The sequence below is a fragment of the Lycorma delicatula genome, chromosome 6 (assembly GCF_047948215.1).
Source record: "Lycorma delicatula isolate Av1 chromosome 6, ASM4794821v1, whole genome shotgun sequence".
In the NCBI taxonomy this organism is placed as follows: domain Eukaryota; kingdom Metazoa; phylum Arthropoda; class Insecta; order Hemiptera; family Fulgoridae; genus Lycorma; species Lycorma delicatula.
The window spans coordinates 16,619,291-16,637,896 of NC_134460.1; the positions used below are offsets into that span (position 1 = coordinate 16,619,291).

The following is an 18,606-nucleotide window of genomic DNA, read 5'->3' on the forward strand; positions in this document are numbered from 1 at the left end:
GGAGAGTAATATTCCAGTAATTAGAACTCGAACTCTAAGGGGTTCTGGGCGGGCAATTGCTTGTGATAAGTTATTTTATTTCTTGGGTTCTGATGGTTAACCTATGGGCAAATAAGATCTTCCTGTACTTAGGTTGTTTTTTTATCTAATCCATCTTTTTTTTATCTACCCCTTATAAAGGTTGAGAATCACTGCAATAGACCATTATAAAGTTATAAATGTATTTTGCTATAATTCCGCGAATGCAACTATTAACAATACTAGAATTTTATTCAATAATTACAGCCTTTCAAAATTTTAATTTAGCATAACATAATTTTGTGTCCTTATATTAGTCATTAATGACATTGTATTTTAAAAAGATGTAATTTAGCAAACAAATCTTTTTTATGTAATGCATACTTTTTAATTGTAAAATATACATTATCTGCTGTTATCTAAAGAAAAATTCAGGAGATTCAAAAGGCTTATTTGATATGTCTCAAATTAAAAAAGTTAAAACTATAAAAATATAAGTCTATCGACAGTAGTATTGTCAAGAATCTGCATAGGAATTGTATCTTCGACACAGTTGTTTTTTTAATTCTATCCTGTAGCTTTAAGCATTAAATGAAATGAAAAAGATTTCTTGTACACGATAACTTAAAAATTTTGAATGTTGTTGACAAGACCGTTTTTCACCAAAAAATAGATTTATATTGATTTATTCTTTGTACATTAACAGGTATTACTAAAGACAGCAGTTCTTGGCATGCTCAGTGTATGCTTAGCAAAGCTCATCTGAAATTACTTTGTTATTATGATGCTGAAATATGTGCTAAATGCTAAGAAGTATAATCCAGATCCAAAATTTAAGAGTATTATTGACACGCTATTAGCTGAAGCTCAAGAGCATTCAAGAGATGAAAAAAAATGGAATCAGAGTATTGACATCTGTAAACAAGTATGTAGTATTAATTAAGATTTTATTTTGGTTGCTACATATACCATATATAAAAATAGTTAAATTTTATCTTAGATGATTTCAAACTTTTTACTTGAAGCTAGAGCGTTTTACCACATTTTTGCACTCCCTAAGATTTGGCCTTGTTTCTTAAATTTATTAATAATCAAATGCTTTAGAACAAAGGGTAGAAGATGAAATAGATAGATGTAAAAGATCTGTTGTTAATTAATTTATAAATAAACTTGTTTTGTAGGTTTTACTCTTGTTTTGTTTTAAATACTGATGTTTATGGATATCTTTTTATTAACACTTTCTTGAAATAGGTAGTCTTTAAATTACCACTTTTGCTGCTAAGCCTGCAGATCTGCAGGAAAGCATGAATATGAATCCTTCCCACTTTTTCTACTCCATTTCTGTAGTCTTTGATATTTCTCATTGCATTAATTATGGAGAGATGCAGGGCAGGTTATTTTGAATGATTTTATATATTACAATATAGTACTTGGAGAGGTCTATGTTTTATTGCAGTGCAGTCTGATCATGGGGGGGGGAGGGTTTGGTTATAAGTATTTTTTCTTAGTTTTTTTCTCAGTCAGATGAAAGTTTTTCTTCAGTTTATTTTAAAATAATCTAGGAGTTAAATTTATGATTTTTTTTTGGTTAAGTCTTGTAACTTGATAGCTTTTTATAATTAAAAAGCTGGTATAAGCTTTTTATACCATCTGATGTAAGTAAAAATAAAGGTCCTTTGGTACATACATAACATTTGTATCTGCATTTGTTTATTTTGAATGCTTTCTTGAAATAGGTAGTCTTAAAATTAACACTTTTGCTATTAAGCCTGTAGATCTACAGGAAATATAAATTCTTTCCGCTTTTTCTACTGCAAATCTGCAGTTTTTGATTTTTCTCATTACATTGATTATGGAGGGATACAGGCCATGTTGTTTTGAATGATTTTATGTTACAATCATTTGGAGAGGTCTGTTTTTTATTACAATGCATATTTTTACTTAGTTGTACTATTATTAGGTTATTGTACATTCTCATCCATTTGACCAGAGAATAGTCGTCTACATTTTTTGTTAGGTAGGACCTGCTTATGTAAGGTTCTACCTTTTTCTATCCACTGCAATGAGGTTTTGCAGTGACCTGGCAAAACTCCAGGACCTTACATCAACGGAGGAGCATGATCAGTATCTAACATAAATTTAATTATTTATTTTTGTAGACAGAATTATGTTTACAGAATACTTAAGAAGCAGTAGTAAAAAAAATAGTGCGTATTTAAATAAAAATATGATTTGTTTAAAATTGATTTGTTTAAATTTTATGTCGTTATATTACATAATAAAAAATACTCACTGAAACAGTAAAAACTTCTCCAACAATAGTTCAAGTTTTCTTTTGAAACAAGACGGTAATTTTAAAAGAGCACCAGGTTCCTGCACCCACACATTTTACCCACTTTAAAACAAGTGCTTTCGCCATCCATCCTTTTTCTTGGCACCTGTCAGTGACATAGCAACAAGTCATTTTACACTCTTTGGAAAGTTTTTTCTTTAATTGCAATAAATGATAGAAATTTTTGCCAACTACAAGTATCATCAACATGATTGTACATTGCTGTTTTACATAACCACTAGTACTGTTTTACAAAGTAAAACTGCAAACAGTGTTATCACTGACAGAGTTAATTGTTGAATCTGCTGCCGTGTGGAAGTAAACTGATGTTTGATTGGCATTTGCTATCTCTCCCATTAGAAAGCTATTTTCTTGTCATAGCTGAATTAAATAACTCTAAAAGGTCAATAATTTTTCCTGAAAGGTATTTGACAAACATTGACATGCAGATGTATGTTTTGTTATTTATAGTTCATACCTATACATAAAACAATTTAACTATCCTAGACTTGCTTTAAAATTCAGTATTTGAAGTTTCCTCACAATTTGTGCGGCTTTTAATCGGGTCATCTATTGAAACAGCAAATCCTTGCTCGCATATATCTTGAATGTAAGAAAACTACTGCTCTTCTACTTGAGGGAAGTTCCAAATTCAGTCAGATAATACTAAAGTAGTACTGTAAAAAGATACTGCTTCTCTTTTTCTTTCTCCGATTTCTTATACATGATTCTGGAATATCATAGTTACAGCCTGCTGCACAATTACAGACATCCTCAGCTAAGCGAATAACTAATTTTTCGCCTACTGTAAATAATTTAAAATTTTTTATAAAATTCATTTTTACTAGTTTGCTTAAAGTTTACTAATTGAAAAAATTTAGTATAACTGAATATATAATCTTCCTTCATTCAACTAAAACAAAATGAATACTGTTACAAGTTTATCTGAAATGACTTGTGTTTTATATAAAATTACAAGATGATTAATAATAACATATGTTATAATAACTGAAAATGCAGAGATAAACAAAATGCTTATGACAAAAGTTTGTTTATAAACAGGCAATTATGATATAGTCTACATATCAGATGTGACTCAGCATTAATGATGTGAAATCAAAAGTAATTAGAATATATGCTACAATTTGTTTTGGTTACTACCATATATTGTGTATTATATTACAATACGTAGTACAGTAGTAAATACAAATATTGGACCCTCATTTGGAAATCCAGCTTGTCACATGCACCCATAAATTTCATGTTCCTTTTTAAGAAAAAAGGTGTGTGTTTTACATGAGTCAATACAATATACAGTTTTATGCATTGTACATGAACTACACCAAACTTTGGTTTTCTTGGTTATAGACGTGAAAATATTCTCACAAAAAATTTAATTTGTGTTCTTACTTTAACTACATAACACAAAAAACTTTATTGGCAAAGGAGGATATATGCACTAAACATTACATAAGAGTTTAAGTTAAATTCATGTATTTTTTTGTCATAATTGATGACAGCATTAAATATAATGAGTTGTATGTATGCAGCTTTGACAATATCTTTTATTTCTATATGTAGTGTAGAAACTTTTTAAGTTACTGTTGATTTGTTCCAAATTATAAGAACAGAGCGTAAAAATAGTTGTTTATTTTTAAATCTCTTTCATAAGTAAATAGTACAATTTTAATTTAGTTAAAATTGCATACATGTAATTGTAGCATTAAAATTGCAATATATTGAAATTTGGATGATGTCTTAAATCATGTAACTACCATGCCTTACTAAAATCAACAGATAACTTTTAAATATGTAAACAACATCCACAGAAACACAGATTTTGCAAAGATGATTTTGCTATGAATGGTTTCTAACAGTGGGTGGGGTATAAACATGTCATTATGAAGACAATAGCTTTGTACGCATGAATGCATGATGATTAATTTACTGCAGGTTCTGATATGTTATTGCTGAGGAGTCTGTTGAGTTATACAGTTAACACACCAGCATTGTACTTTAATATGTAGTGTGATGTTAAAAATTCACTATGAAGGCATGTCCTGTGGTTTCATTTAGTTGTGTGATTTATAGTTACTGTGTCAAGTGTGTTGTGTTAGTGAATAAATATGCCAAGGAAGTAAATGATCCGGATAGCTTCTGTTATCGTATGTGGGGAATTTGACTTTAAAAAACAATGATGAAATTTGACTCCACTTGTTAAAAAAATGTTATGAACTATACTTTGGCTTTAAATTTGGGGTTCAGGATAGGAACTGGGTCCCTTACACCTGCTGTTTGATCTGTGTGAAATGTCTGATAGACTTTGCAAGGCGCAATTGTCACATGAGTTTTGCCATATTGATGAATGTGTGGTGTCAGAACACAAGATCATTTGTCAGATTTCTGTATTACAAAGATAAAAGAAATAAGTAATAATTCCAAACACAGTGCAGTACCAGAATTTGCCATCTGGTAAAAGGCTTATGGTTGGTACTGTCTCCAAGGCCATTATCATATCCTCCTCCAATACATGTAACTTTAGAAGATGAATTGGAATACAAGGTAGCCACTAAAGTTTGTTATGAGGAGTATGATAATCCTACTTTTGAAACAGAGTCGAAAAATCTTATCTGATAACTCAAACTGAATTAAATAACTTTTTTCAGGAGAAACAAGCAGAGCTTTTGTGATCTAGGCTGAAAAGCTGAAATCTTCTCCATACTGACACTGAAGTTTGTTTCTTTCATAATTGTCAGGAAGATTTATATTCTGAAGAAAATAATTTAGTGTATTTTAACAATATTAGGGTTGATATAGATGCACTTCATCATGAACATAGCTGGAGAATGGAAACTGTTCATTGATTGTTTGAAAACTAGTTTAAAGGATGTCCTTTAATACAGTGGCAACAAACTTTCTTCTGATCCAATATCTTATGCGACTAACTTGAAAAAAAAGTATGACAGTATGATAATCCTGTTAGAAATAAATCAGTAAACAATTACCATTAGACTAGATGTTGTAATTTAAAAGTTGCATTTAATGGGTTTCCATCTCTGCTACTAAATTTTTTTGCTTTTTTTGTGATTGGGACACCAGGGACAAAACAAATCATTTTATCAGAAAGAAATGGGCGAAAGGTGAAGCACTTATGCCTGGACAGAACAATGTTGTTTGTACATTCCCCACTAGTTAACTTAAGAAATAATTCTTATACCTCAACTACATGTAAAGTTTGGGCTTTTCAAAACCTTATTTAAGGCAATGGGGAAAAATGTTCTGGGTTTCATTATTTGAAAGAAAAAGTTAAAATCAAGTAATACATTTTTGAAAGGAAAAAGAAAAGGAAGAACTGATAAGGTAAATTGAAAAGTCAGCATGGATGTCATTTAGTTGTAAAAAAAATTTTATAAAATCATAAATCCCCCAACTACTGTGACATTATGGGTGTATTTATTACAGTAAATTAACAAAATTAAAACATGTATGGGTTATAATAAAAATTCATTTTTTGGATTCACACCTGGATTTCTTTCTGGACAATCTCGATGGCATCAGTGATGAGCTTTGATAATATCTTCACCATCAAATCTCAGTCATGGCAAACAGGTACCAGTGACAGTGGAGTGAAATAATGCTTGCAGAGTATTGTTTGACGTTAAAGAGCGATGTTCCATAATATGGCAATTTTCATGAATTTTATCGTTGATTTTCATCGTCAGTTCATCAGTCACAAGGCTAGGCCGACCAGTGTTGTCAAATTTAGACTAGGCACAGGGTCCGCGCTTCTGCGGTCTCAGTTAGTTAGTTTGAGGAAATCATGTTAGGTTGACCGTGATGTCTGTTTGAGGCCTACGTGAAGGCAAAATTTGATTTGTGTTTTACTAATGTAAATGTCTGCGGAGGCATTTACATCGGTGGCATCCCAACTGAGGCCTGGTTGATGACTGTGAGATGTAATCAGTTAGAGGGACCTCTGGTAAAGCCCCTCGGGGCTAGGAACAGAGAGGTGGTGTGGCGACCGGAAACATCACAAGTTGGATGTCTTCCCCTACAGGGCTATGATGAGGCTAGACTGAAAGATGTCATTGCCAAGGTACTGAAGATGAACTCTGGTAAAGCCCATAAGGGCAAAGTACAGAGGGGGTGGTGAGGTGACCGAAACCATCACATAGAAGGTGTCTTCTCCTGTGTGGTGAGTTGCAGACTGATATCTCATCTTAAGCTATCATAGTAAATATATTGTTGAACAAAATTACATTTTCCAGAACTGAAAGATATTAATTTGTATTTTATGGCGTACAAAAATTTAATGAAGATTTTTATTAAACGTAAACAAATTACTCTATTTATTTATCAAGTTCTGAAATATTAACAGGGAGCAACACAATTACTTTTTGATTGTAACTTTAATTTTACTATTGGGTAGAAATTGTTGGCAAGTTTATAATTCTAATTTATTGTTATGATTTTAAACGTTACAGTTGTTAATAGAAGACAGAAATAATGCAATGGCTTTGGAATGTATGTGCAGAGCTCATATACATTTAGAAAAGTGGGATATAGCAAAAACTTGTTAGCAAAACTGGAAACTATGTATACCAGTAGTGATAATGAGGTTACTGCTATATTACTTCGAGTTCAATTAGCTGAGCTAGCCGATAAGGCTATGCCACCTCTTGATATACTTTTTGGTATTACTGTTAAACATCCTGACTCACCAGATGCTTGGTATCATCTAGGTATGCGTTGTTTAGAAGAAGATGAGATTCAACAATGCATTAATGCATTATTTAAGGTACTTTATTGTTTATTCATGTTTATATTAAAGATAAATATACTTTTTCCATTTTGTTTATTGAAATTTATTGTTTTATATAGTGTGCAAACCTTGATTTAGTTTAGTGTATTATTATAACGAGTGTTTTGAAGAGGATCCAATTTTTTGAATGTGGATTTATAATTTATCCAAGAGTAAATTGTATATTACACTATTTGTCTCCATTACTGTACTCAGGTTATTGTATGCGAAAGATGAAATAACTTTGTGATACACCATTGTCATTTCAATATCCATTCTTTGTTGTGTATCAGTTATGTTGTTTGCCATGAATTAGATTGCAGAAATTTATCCAATTTATCAGTTGAAATTTCATTAGTTTGTAATTTGCAAGAGATGAACATTATCATGTTTCTATATAAATGTTTGGAGAGCAGAAGTGTATGTAACCAAAAGATACTAGGTGATATCACTTTTAACAACTGAAATATCTGATTATTCAAAAGAGTGATAAACTCATCCGTAAGAAATATTTCTAGAAAATTTTTTAGAAAGTTATCTATATTAACATTTTAATTAGATTATTTGCAACAGTGAAACATAATGTGACAGCATTCATAATAGGTCAATGCAACAGCATAATGCTGTCTTCACTGCTGTCAAATTGGAACTCCTTTAGCCCCATTTTCGGGTTGGAGAACAACCAGAGATCACAAAATTCCATGTCTAATAAGTAAGGGGTCTGGTGATCTTAGGAGTTCCATACTTGACCAAGAAATCCTGGATTACATATGAAGAAAGGGCTGTAATTATCATGATGCAGAACCTCTAGGTAGTATGTTTGTTGGAAATTTGGCCTTATGGTGGGTATTCATATCCACAACTTCATAAAAAATATAATAAAAATAAAAAATATAACTGGTCAGCATTACTTTCACTTAGCTCTTCATTTGTTTTGTTTGCATTGGTGTTGAGGATGATGGTGACTTTCTTTCTTTCTTCTATTCAAATGAAAACAGTTTTGGCTTAAATTTCATAACCGCTGCGCATGCTCAAATCATTCATTAAAATCATGTAATTAGTTCTACAGAACTATCATTAATGCCGATGTCATTTGCAATTTCTTAGTCGGTCGAAAATTTTCCTTATCAAATTAAATATTTTGTAAATGAAATGTGGATTTTGGTCTGATGACAGCCAGCCACTGTGCTGGTATATTTATTTGATTACTTAGGATGTTTTTTTAACTAGTAGATATTTAATATGTTTATGGTTTGTTCTACTTTTATAGGCTGGAAAATTAGCGCCTTACTGGTATAAAGTTTACTTAGAACTGGGTAATTATTATGTTACTCATGATTTAGTAAAAGCTAGATGTTGTTACAAAAAAGCTTTGTATCTTAATAAACGGTCTTCTGAAGTGGCAATGGCTCTTAGTGATATATACAGGATTCAGGGAGAGACAGTAAGTATTTTAAATTAATATTTATGTCTTGTGTGCTTGAAAATTATTATTTTAAATTGTTAAAAGAATGCTCATGAAAAGAAAATGTAAGAGTGATCTAACTTTTTGACATCAAATTAAGACACCTTTCTGCTTATGTTTATAACAACATATGAACTCATGTTTTCCTACTGTTACTTGTAAAAACTGAAACTGTTGCTCATTTCCTTTTTTCAATAATTTATAATGCGATTGAGATATCTTTTTATTGTAATATCTATTTTTTCAAATGTAATAATTACAAAAATATTTTAACACAGTTAGTTGCTTATTCCAATCACAAATTTTTTTAGTATTATTGATTATTATGTATATTGTTTTGTGATGTGTAATTTTGTTGTAGAAGTGATGAAAGTATATTTGTAACAACTGACTTCACACATTACTAAGAGATTGTGGTTATTAAAATGTACATCATACTTTGTTAAAGTGTTGTTTTTATCGATTGTTTGACGTATTACATTTGATTCAAAACACTAGTGTTTTGAATCTGAACATTACATGTCCATTGTATATTATATTACTATCCAGACAGTAACATAATATTGGCTAGCCAAACCACACACATACACACTCCTTCTTATTTAACATATTTATAATTTTAACTTTTAATTAATATTTTTATTATTTGACAACATATTTTTATATATGGAATTTTTAACTTTAATTTTAACTTTTGATTTTGATTTTAAATCTTAAATATAAAAGGAATAAAAATTTTAATTCCATTTTGATTTGAATTGATTTTAAAGTTTATATCCAAAATTTTAACAAATTTTGTGTTATTGTATTTATCAAGATTTTATTTTGTTAATATTGTGTATTTATGGTATGTAATTTTACGTGAACAATCATAAGTTTGGATCAACTTAAGATGCGAGAAAATTGTGAAAGTACTCTTGTGTAAGGTAATTGTCATCCTATCTAATTTAATCTTATTCTGTACTTGGTGGATCAAGTTATTTATTTATATATATATATGTGTATTACTGAAATTAATCTTTTCAAAATTAATATTATTCCTCTGTGCTGTTAAATTATATTAAACAAACCACCTAGTATAGAATATTAAGATACTTTCATGGGATCCCGCATCCTTAGTCACGATTGAAATAATTCTGTTATTGCATAATAAATATATTATTATTGCTGTTATTTATTAAACAACAATAATAAATGTTATTCTACACCAGGTGGTTTATTTAATAGTATTTATATATATATATATATATTAAATAAGAATCCTTTCAAATTCATTATAAATTATTATAATGTTCAGATTTTGAGCATTAATACACTAACTTTTTGCTCTGTCAAGGAGCTCTTTCTATATTGCATGCGAGGTGAAATAAGTCAATGAATGATTTAAAAAAGATAACTTATTATTTTTTATTCTGAATATTCTGATAATATATTATTTGTGAATTTTATCATAGATATAATTTTTTTTTACCTATGTAAGTGAATTAATTTAATACAAAAAAGTTTTTGTATAAAATAATGATTTTAACTCTGTAAATTCTCTATTGTAAAATAATAATTATTATGATATTGGATAATGCTATTTTTTTAATGTAGAATAAGATTATTTATCCAAATCAATTATATTAATTACTTATATAATGATTTTACTTTTAATTATGTATTATGTTACTTATTTAGGTTTTAATGGTCATAAATATTATTTGCTGTATTCTTAAAATGATATTTCTGAAAAGAATGATTTCTGAAAGTTATGATGGTTCTATTATTTTATTGACTTATAAGTCAATATTTTATATTTTTTTTTTTTTTAATTAAAAGAGACGATCAGAAAGCAAGTTACACCCCTTCTATGAAACAAACACATATTTATAAGACAATTTTTTTTTTATTGAACAAAAAACTACACATTTTCATCTATTTTTCGACATAATCACAAAGTTTTTCTGAACACTTTTCATACCCTGTGACAAGTTTTTCAGTTTCACTCTCATAAAAATTTCGTCCAATTTCCTTCAACCATTTAACTACCGCTTCCTTCAGTTCATCATTAGCGAAGCGCTCCCCTCCCAGGTCTCGCTTGAGAGGACCAAACAGGTGGTAGTCACAGGGTGCTAGGTCAGGGCTGTAAGGCGGATGAGACTACACTTCCCACTTGAATTTTTGCAGTAACTCCTTTGTCACATGAGCTGAATGAGGAGTAGTGTTGTCGCAAAGAAAAACGATACCATTGCTCAGTCTTCCAGGTCTTCGATCTTTAATGGCTTTACGCAATTTTTTTAAAGTCTTCACGTTAAGATTCAGCATTGATTATTGTTCCTCGGGGCATAAATTCACTGTAAATAACTCCCTCGGAATTGAAAAAGATGTCAGCATAACCTTTTGAGCAAATCTTAGTATCTCCGTTCATGTGATGCTCGTTTAGTCTCAGGACTGTAATGAAGCACCCAGCTGTCATCCCCTGTGATGATTTGTTTCAAAAACTGTGGACCAGTCCTGGAATAACGTTGAAGAAAAAGAAAGAGCAGATGCAAAATGTTTATGTTTGTGGTTGTCAGTCAACAGATTTGGCACCCATCGTGCACCCACCGTGCTTGGTTTCTTACGGTAACCAAGCTGATCGTGAATAATCACAATCAAACTACCAAACTGATGTTAAGTTCACTTGCAATTTCTCTAATTTTAATATGCCAGTCACTCAAGATCATTTCATTCACATGTTCCGTGTTACCCGTTGTGTTTGCTGTTGAAGGACGCCAGCACGCAGTCTGTCATTCACATTTGTTTTTCCGTTTCTGAACATTTGGCACCATTTTGTGATCATGGGATGTGACATTGCAGTCCCACCATATACCTCAAAAACTTGGCGATGAATTTCACAATTGTAATTTTTTGCCTACAAAAATCGGACTGCTGAATGCCCTTCTAATCTGGACAAAACCCCTAAAGGACATCCTATATTTGACAATGACACTACGCATGTACTGAGTACAGAATTGTTGCTGGGGGAGCTTAAAGACAACAGCACAACCAGTGCTGCCACTGTAAGACATTAATATATCCTTTTCAGTTCAAGAACACAGTAAGGGTGTAACTTATTTTTTGATCCACCTCTCATATTAATGGATTTATTGATGTTTTTTATTTTATTTTCTTTGCAGGCTTTAAATATTGAATTATTAACTGCTGTTACAAAAACAACACAAAGCAAATGGGCGTGGTTACAATTAAGTATTCAACATTTTGAACTTCAAGATGTTGGTGCTGCTGTGAAATCCCTTCTAGCTGCTATTCGTATTGATGTGGAAGACTCGTATGTTTATGTTCTTTTAGTTTTATAGATAAGAGATAACTATGTTTTTTTAAAACTATTATGTTATAACAGAATTTGCTGAATTATTAATTTGTCAGTACTTAGTTTTTCTGTTGAAATGCATACATTCTGTTAGGTCATGAAAATTTGATATTTCTTTATTAAAAAATACAGTTATGTGGTGAATGATGTTTATTAATATCAGAAAATGTTTCATAAGTAAATAAGTGACTATCATGTATGGCTGATAGACGTAATATATTTATTTTTCAATACAAATATTATGCAGCATCAACAATTGTTATATTCATTAGTCAGTAATAAATGCCAGCAGCATGCAGTGCAACTGTATTCACTGTTGTTTAATATTCGTTATCTGTAGAAAATAATTTATTAAACTTTGCTTTGGCTTTGGCATTTATCCTTATTTCTCAAGTTCATTTTTCAGGATTCTCTATTCCTTAAAATATTCCAGGTCATTTTAGACTCTGGCTTTTAAGGAATGCAGCTTTTATCTTAACCTGGACCTTATTAAGTTTGTGTTAGCAAAGGCATTGTGCTATAAAGATTGATTCACTGAATATTCCTGTGTTTGGAACTTTACTGCATCCCTGCTGCAGTGACTATCAGTTCCTGAAAAGTGGTTGTAAATCAACCCCTTTGGATTGTGCAGGCTTGACTGCAGGAAGATATTCCTTCTGTATATATGTAGATGAATATAAAATTCCTTTATTTTAGTTGGACGGAGTTGCATTGAGGTCTGTCGCAAACTTAAAACCTGGTGAAAATTTTTTCCATTAGCTATGTTTTGCCCTTTATAGTTCTATGTGAAAATTTATTTAAAACCATAAATTTGGAAATGACAAACTGGACCAAATTTGATAAATACAGTGTTTTTTAATAGCTTATTTCATAAGATTTTTAGTTACCCTTATAAGAAAACTAGCTGTTTACTTCATAAATAGACACAATTCAGATCCAGTACACTACTTAATCACATTCGACAAACAGTCGCCATATTTCCCTGGCAACATATGTCATTTTAGAACCTTGTGGTAACCCTGAATAGGGCTGTTTGAGATTTTATAGTGGCCCTGAAAAGGGCTGTTTGATGTTGGATGAGGTAGCCCTGAGTAGGGCTGTTGAGTACAACTGCTGGTCTCTGGCAATGTTGCCTTGGCTGCTGATCTTTGACAATGTCACCTTGGTTCATGGATTGTAGTCAAGGAGTTATGGCTCATCTATTGGAATCAGACGTGTGTCCCCACTACAGTATGGTTGGGGATTACCCCCAGATCATCTGATGCCAGCATAGCTGAGATGGTTCTCGTCTATCTCTGTCTTTACAGTAAAGACAGAGTGCTACTGATGTAAAGACATTTACTGATGTAAATGTCTGCCGAGGCATTTGCGTTGGTGGCATCCTGACTGAGACTTGGCTGGTGACTATGAGATATAATCAGTTAGAGGGTCTGAAGATGACCTCCGGTAAAGGCCTTCAGGGCTAGGAACGAAGGGGATGGTGTGGTGACCGGAATCACCACAAGGTGGGTGTCTTCCCCTACGTTGTTGGGGTAATCTTTTCTGGTGGTGGTCTGAGAGTGAAAGCTCTTGTATTGCCATGCTGCTGTTTATAAAGCTGCTGGCGCATGGTGGGTCATTGTGCAGTCGTCTGCTATTTTGGTAGAAGGAGCTTGTGTGCAGGCATGCAGGGGAACTACAAACTCCCCCTACATCTACTTGCTAGTATTGTAATATTGTGCTAGCCGATAGTAAACACAGCATGTGGCAACAATACGCACCTACATAACAAATACGAACATCCTGCAACAGTATAACGTGATGTTTGAACATTGTATTTGTCAAATATGATTTGCTTCTATTTTAAAAAATGTGCAGATGTAATTTTTTTTCCTTTGGCTGTACACATTTGTAATGAAAATGTTTATAGTAGAGCCAGTTTCATTGACATTTAATGTCAAATGAGCATTGTTCTTCTTAGGCTACTTTAGCGAATGCATTAAGATTCTTTAAAGTGACAGAATCATAAGTATTTGTAGTTTCATTTATATTTAATGTAACCGGACTCTACTAAATCAGGTAACCCTTGATTATTTATTTATGTAATGCCAGGTTATCGAGTAACGTCATAGACATGATGTCAACAGTACTCTGCAGAGATAATAAAAAATACCTCCTTATTTTTCCATTACTATTTTAATGTGTGAAATATTAACAATACAGTTGTTGACTAAGAAAAATATAAATTGTTTGATTTTGATTGTTATTCCAGTCAACTATGTGGTAATTTTCTACTGTCATATCTGATTCTGTTAGTATTAAAAATATTTCATTTTTTCTACTATTCATTAAAACTTAACATGTTTAATTTATTAATTATGCTGGTAATTATTTGACAAATGTCATAACTATGATTGACATTAAGTAATATAAAAACATAAAATAACCTCATACTTTATAAAAAATACCGAAACACAATAATGGAGTTGTTTGACTAAAACGTTTGGATAAATATTGTAAAAAATGTCTCCAAGCAGGCCAGGAAATATTAGAAAATAGAAACTTTTAACATTTTAAATCGCTACTATAAAATTTCATTCATGTTAAAATTGTTGGGATATAAAATACAACAAAAGTTGTGTTGGGTTGAAAGTAAATGGGTAACTGTAAGCACCATTCATTAAAATGGAAAGAACAAGTTTCGGATCAAGAAAGATAATAAAAATTAGTTTTTTATTTTTCTGTAACAATTTTTTATTACTTAGTAATGTTGGAAGGGTGCATTAACCCATTCATCACAAAAGATGAACACAGTGCATCGTGTTTTTTTTATTGCGTAATTATGAAAGATGGACTCTGCCTATCACTATATTTGAGCATGTACATTCTACTGCAAGATATAGTTTCGGGTTTTTTATCTTATAGAGAAGTTTAGAAGTTTAGATGTTTTATATCAACTGCAGTCATTTGCTATCATTTCTATTTCGATAGTTTTATTTTTATCATTACTTTTAGATCAGCTGTGTGTTTACATCTTATACAAGTTGTTTTTTATGCTTTCTACTTTTCATGGACAATACGACTTTATAGAAGTTGTGAGCCAGCGAGAAATTAGAAACCTCAACCCTAAAAAACCCTGAAACCTAATGCAGTGTTTGATTACAACAAATATATATATAGGAGGGGTAGATAAAGGTTGGTGTCACTCCCAGTAATGAGGAGGTTTGCAAAGGGGTATAAAAAATTATTGTTTTATCTTTTTGATGTCACCTTGTATAATGCAAGCATTATTATTATAGAAATATAACAGGAAAACTATAAAACTTAATGATTTTCATTGAAATTTAAGTGAGCAGATCCTAAATTCAATTCACCTCTAAGATAGGGACACACCAGTGGTCGACCATCAACTTCAGGGATATCTACTCTTTGGCTGAATGGAAAATTTTGGGCCCATTTTATAGAAAAGGTTTCCTCAACTAATAAGGCTAAACCTACCAAGAGGTGTAAACTGTGTTCCAGCCAAAGATTAAGAAAAGAAACAATTTATCAGCGTAAAAAATACAAAATACCATTATATAGAAAACTGTTTTGAAATTTACCATACAAGAACAAATGTATTCAGTTTTCAGCATGATATAAAATCAAGTTGTAAAGGTAAGTTTTTACCTTTTATTTGTATGTTCAGGTAATTTGTTTCATGAAATGACAAATTAAGACAAAAGACTCAGTAATAAGAACCGGTGATTTGAGGTAAATATTCAGCAATTAATATCTTGTTTCTTGATGCTGCCTGTCAGTATCTCTTTCTGCAATACAGAGACTTATTAGATTAAATTTTATGAGATGGAAAATTTGACAAACCAATTTCTTGGCATATACCAAAATATATTTATCATTAGGCTCTTATTTATAACTTCTATCATCATATTGATGATGAGGATGAGGTGCAACCCTCTTAAAATTAATTTTTTCATCTAAAATATTCTTCCATCCTAAAAAAAGTGCTAACTATAAAGACAGAATGCCAGCAACATAAGCCAAGTTCATAAAGTAGTTCTTGTAGATCAGATAGTTGATATATATATATATATATATATATATATATATTCTTTTTATAATCAGGTGGCAGTGACAGCCTGTGGGTGGATCTTCTTGAAGGATCACTGACTGCCCAGCAAGTATAATGGCTGAAGAATCTGTTGGATGTAAAAATATCCTAAAATATAAATATGTCTTCATTTCATACAGTTGTATTTTCTGCTTAATGCATTAAAAACGAATATTTATTAGTTAATGTATTATGTTTATATACATACAGTATTTATTTTGTTTTAGTAACTGTTGGGAGGTCTTAGGAGATGCATACCTGGCTAGAAAAGCTTATACTGCTGCACAGAAATCTTATCAGAAGGTTGTTCAGTTAAGACCAGGATCCTTGTATCCACAACTTCAAATAGCTCGAATTAAACTGGTTTGTAATTTGATTAAAAAATATATATTTCATATTTATTTCACATACAAGGGATTAAAAATGTTAATACTAATAAGTTATTTTCTATTATGCCTTTCATTCTTTGCATTTATCATACAGTATTGTTTGAAGTTTTATATTATATTTTACATTACATTATATATCTTTTTGTTTCTATTTGTAATTTCTTTTTTACTTAGCGTACAAAGTAAATGAAGCATTGCGATCACGAAAAGTTTCGGTTTTCAGATTTCAACAGAAATGTCCATTTTGACTAGTTTTGACATGACATCTGTACTTATGTATCTCGCATAACTCAGAAACGATTACCTGCAGGATTTTAAAATTTCAGATGTAGGACTGTTGTAACATCTAGTTGTGCACCTCCCTTTTGATTGCAATTGATTGAACCAAAAGTGTCCAAAAAAGCCCAAAATCCAAAAAAAATGTAGATTTTAGACTTCTTCTTAACTGCAGTAATAAACCCTCATTGAGAGTTTTTCAACAATATATCATAAGCGGTACTTATTTTCATTGGTTCCAGAGTTATTGCCAAATAAAATTTTAATTAATGAAATATTTGGATCATACAAGGCACATTGGTTTGAATCAGACTTTATCCCTTTTTTTCCAACTTTTTTTTTAATTGAAATATATTGATTTATTAATAATTATGAACCTCTGATTGTAAAAAAAAATTTACAGTAAATAATAATTCAATAAAAAAAAATGTGTATATGTAATTTAATAAGCGTACAAGGAAGTCATGTCATGTCCGCATCATATTTTTTCTCTTTGCAGTAATTTTTATCAATTATTTACCTTTCATAGTATTTAATTATGCATACCAGAATAACAGCTAGAATAAAATAAAATGACTGACATTATCAGAAATTAATATTTAAAAAAATAAACATTTTTAATGTTTATTTTTTTAATATTACTCAATGTGATGGTATAGTATTTTTTCTTAATCTTCCTGCTCAGTCTGTGACAGAAATTACCATCATGCATATGAAATCTTTAAATGAGTTATGTTTACGCCATTCTGGCATAAAGTTTTTCCGTTATTTCTACGAATTCCCAGCTAGGGTAGGTCCCGTTGTTTTGTTACAAGGAATGTTTGAATTCCACTTGGTTTCGTATTGCTGGGTCTGTAAAGTACACCTGTCTCTATTATTGTTATTGTGTTCGAACCTCCCACCGTCATCCTTAGCGACCGCGCCTATTATTCTATCGAGTTATTTCTGACTACCCTTTTCAAACACCCGTTATTTTTTCGTCCCCTCACTAATACAAACACACACTATCCTGTCCACTACCTGGATCTGGTTACCCCCGCCTTTTTTCGCCATCTTTTCGGCAGAGTACCTCCAACATCTCACCACTGCAGTCGCCTCGGGCAATACTCTCCTGCAAACTCTGTGTTAACATTCACGCTCAAGCAGAATTTCAAACTCATCACAACACATTTGAGATTCCGCGCCTCACTCTACCACTAAACCACATCACGCCGCTGTATTCCTGATTCACCGTGCGGACTACGCCCAGGACTACATAGGTATTCTTCTGTACTTGCTGTTACGAGGTCATCTCTGGCAAATATTTGTGTGCTACAGGCAAGTTTAGTTTTTTCATTACTCATTACGTTAAACCTTTATGTTATCATTCAAATTTGTGGAACATTCAGTTCATCCTACCTATGCCATTCAAGTTTCAATTTCACTTTAGTACAGTCACGACAGGTCACTTACAGAAGGCTGTCATTTCAGCTGCAACCCATTTCATGTGCTCAATTAAGTTCAGTGTGATTATATTGTAATTAACTCTTTTGTACAGTAATATTATTGTGTATTTTTCTATGTCAAACTAGAATTACATTTTTACATTATTTAACGTTAAGTTTGTGGTTCATAAATCAGGAAAGGCCAATGCCAATCAAGATTTACTTTAATTTATTTTTCTAAGTTTATGACATTTGTTCATTGCTAATTTTTCAATATTACAGCATTTGTCAGTAATGCAATAGTTTTCAGGCATACTATGTTTATTGATGTCATATTTTTCTAAAGTTATAATTAAAACTAAGGTGTTTCATGTTATCCTTCAGGCTTTGTCAAAAACGTATATTGTAACAATCTGTATTTAGAAGCGTGTACTCATGTATTTTTTCAGTTAACTA

General features: G+C 31.3%; 1 protein-coding gene across 2 annotated transcripts in view; it reads left to right on the forward strand.

Moving 5' to 3' along the window:
• Positions 1–896: 896 nt before the first annotated feature.
• LOC142326659 (tetratricopeptide repeat protein 37-like) overlaps positions 897–18,606 on the forward strand; it is a 35,279-nt gene continuing 17,569 nt past the window's right edge. For both annotated transcript variants that reach the window (XM_075369264.1, XM_075369265.1), the window contains exons 1-5: positions 897–943; positions 6,835–7,148; positions 8,422–8,595; positions 11,778–11,929; positions 16,289–16,424. In XM_075369264.1, the coding sequence (XP_075225379.1) occupies positions 6,873–7,148; positions 8,422–8,595; positions 11,778–11,929; positions 16,289–16,424 (738 nt within the window). In that variant the 5' untranslated portion in view covers positions 897–943; positions 6,835–6,872. The remainder of the gene's footprint in view (positions 944–6,834; positions 7,149–8,421; positions 8,596–11,777; positions 11,930–16,288; positions 16,425–18,606) is intronic.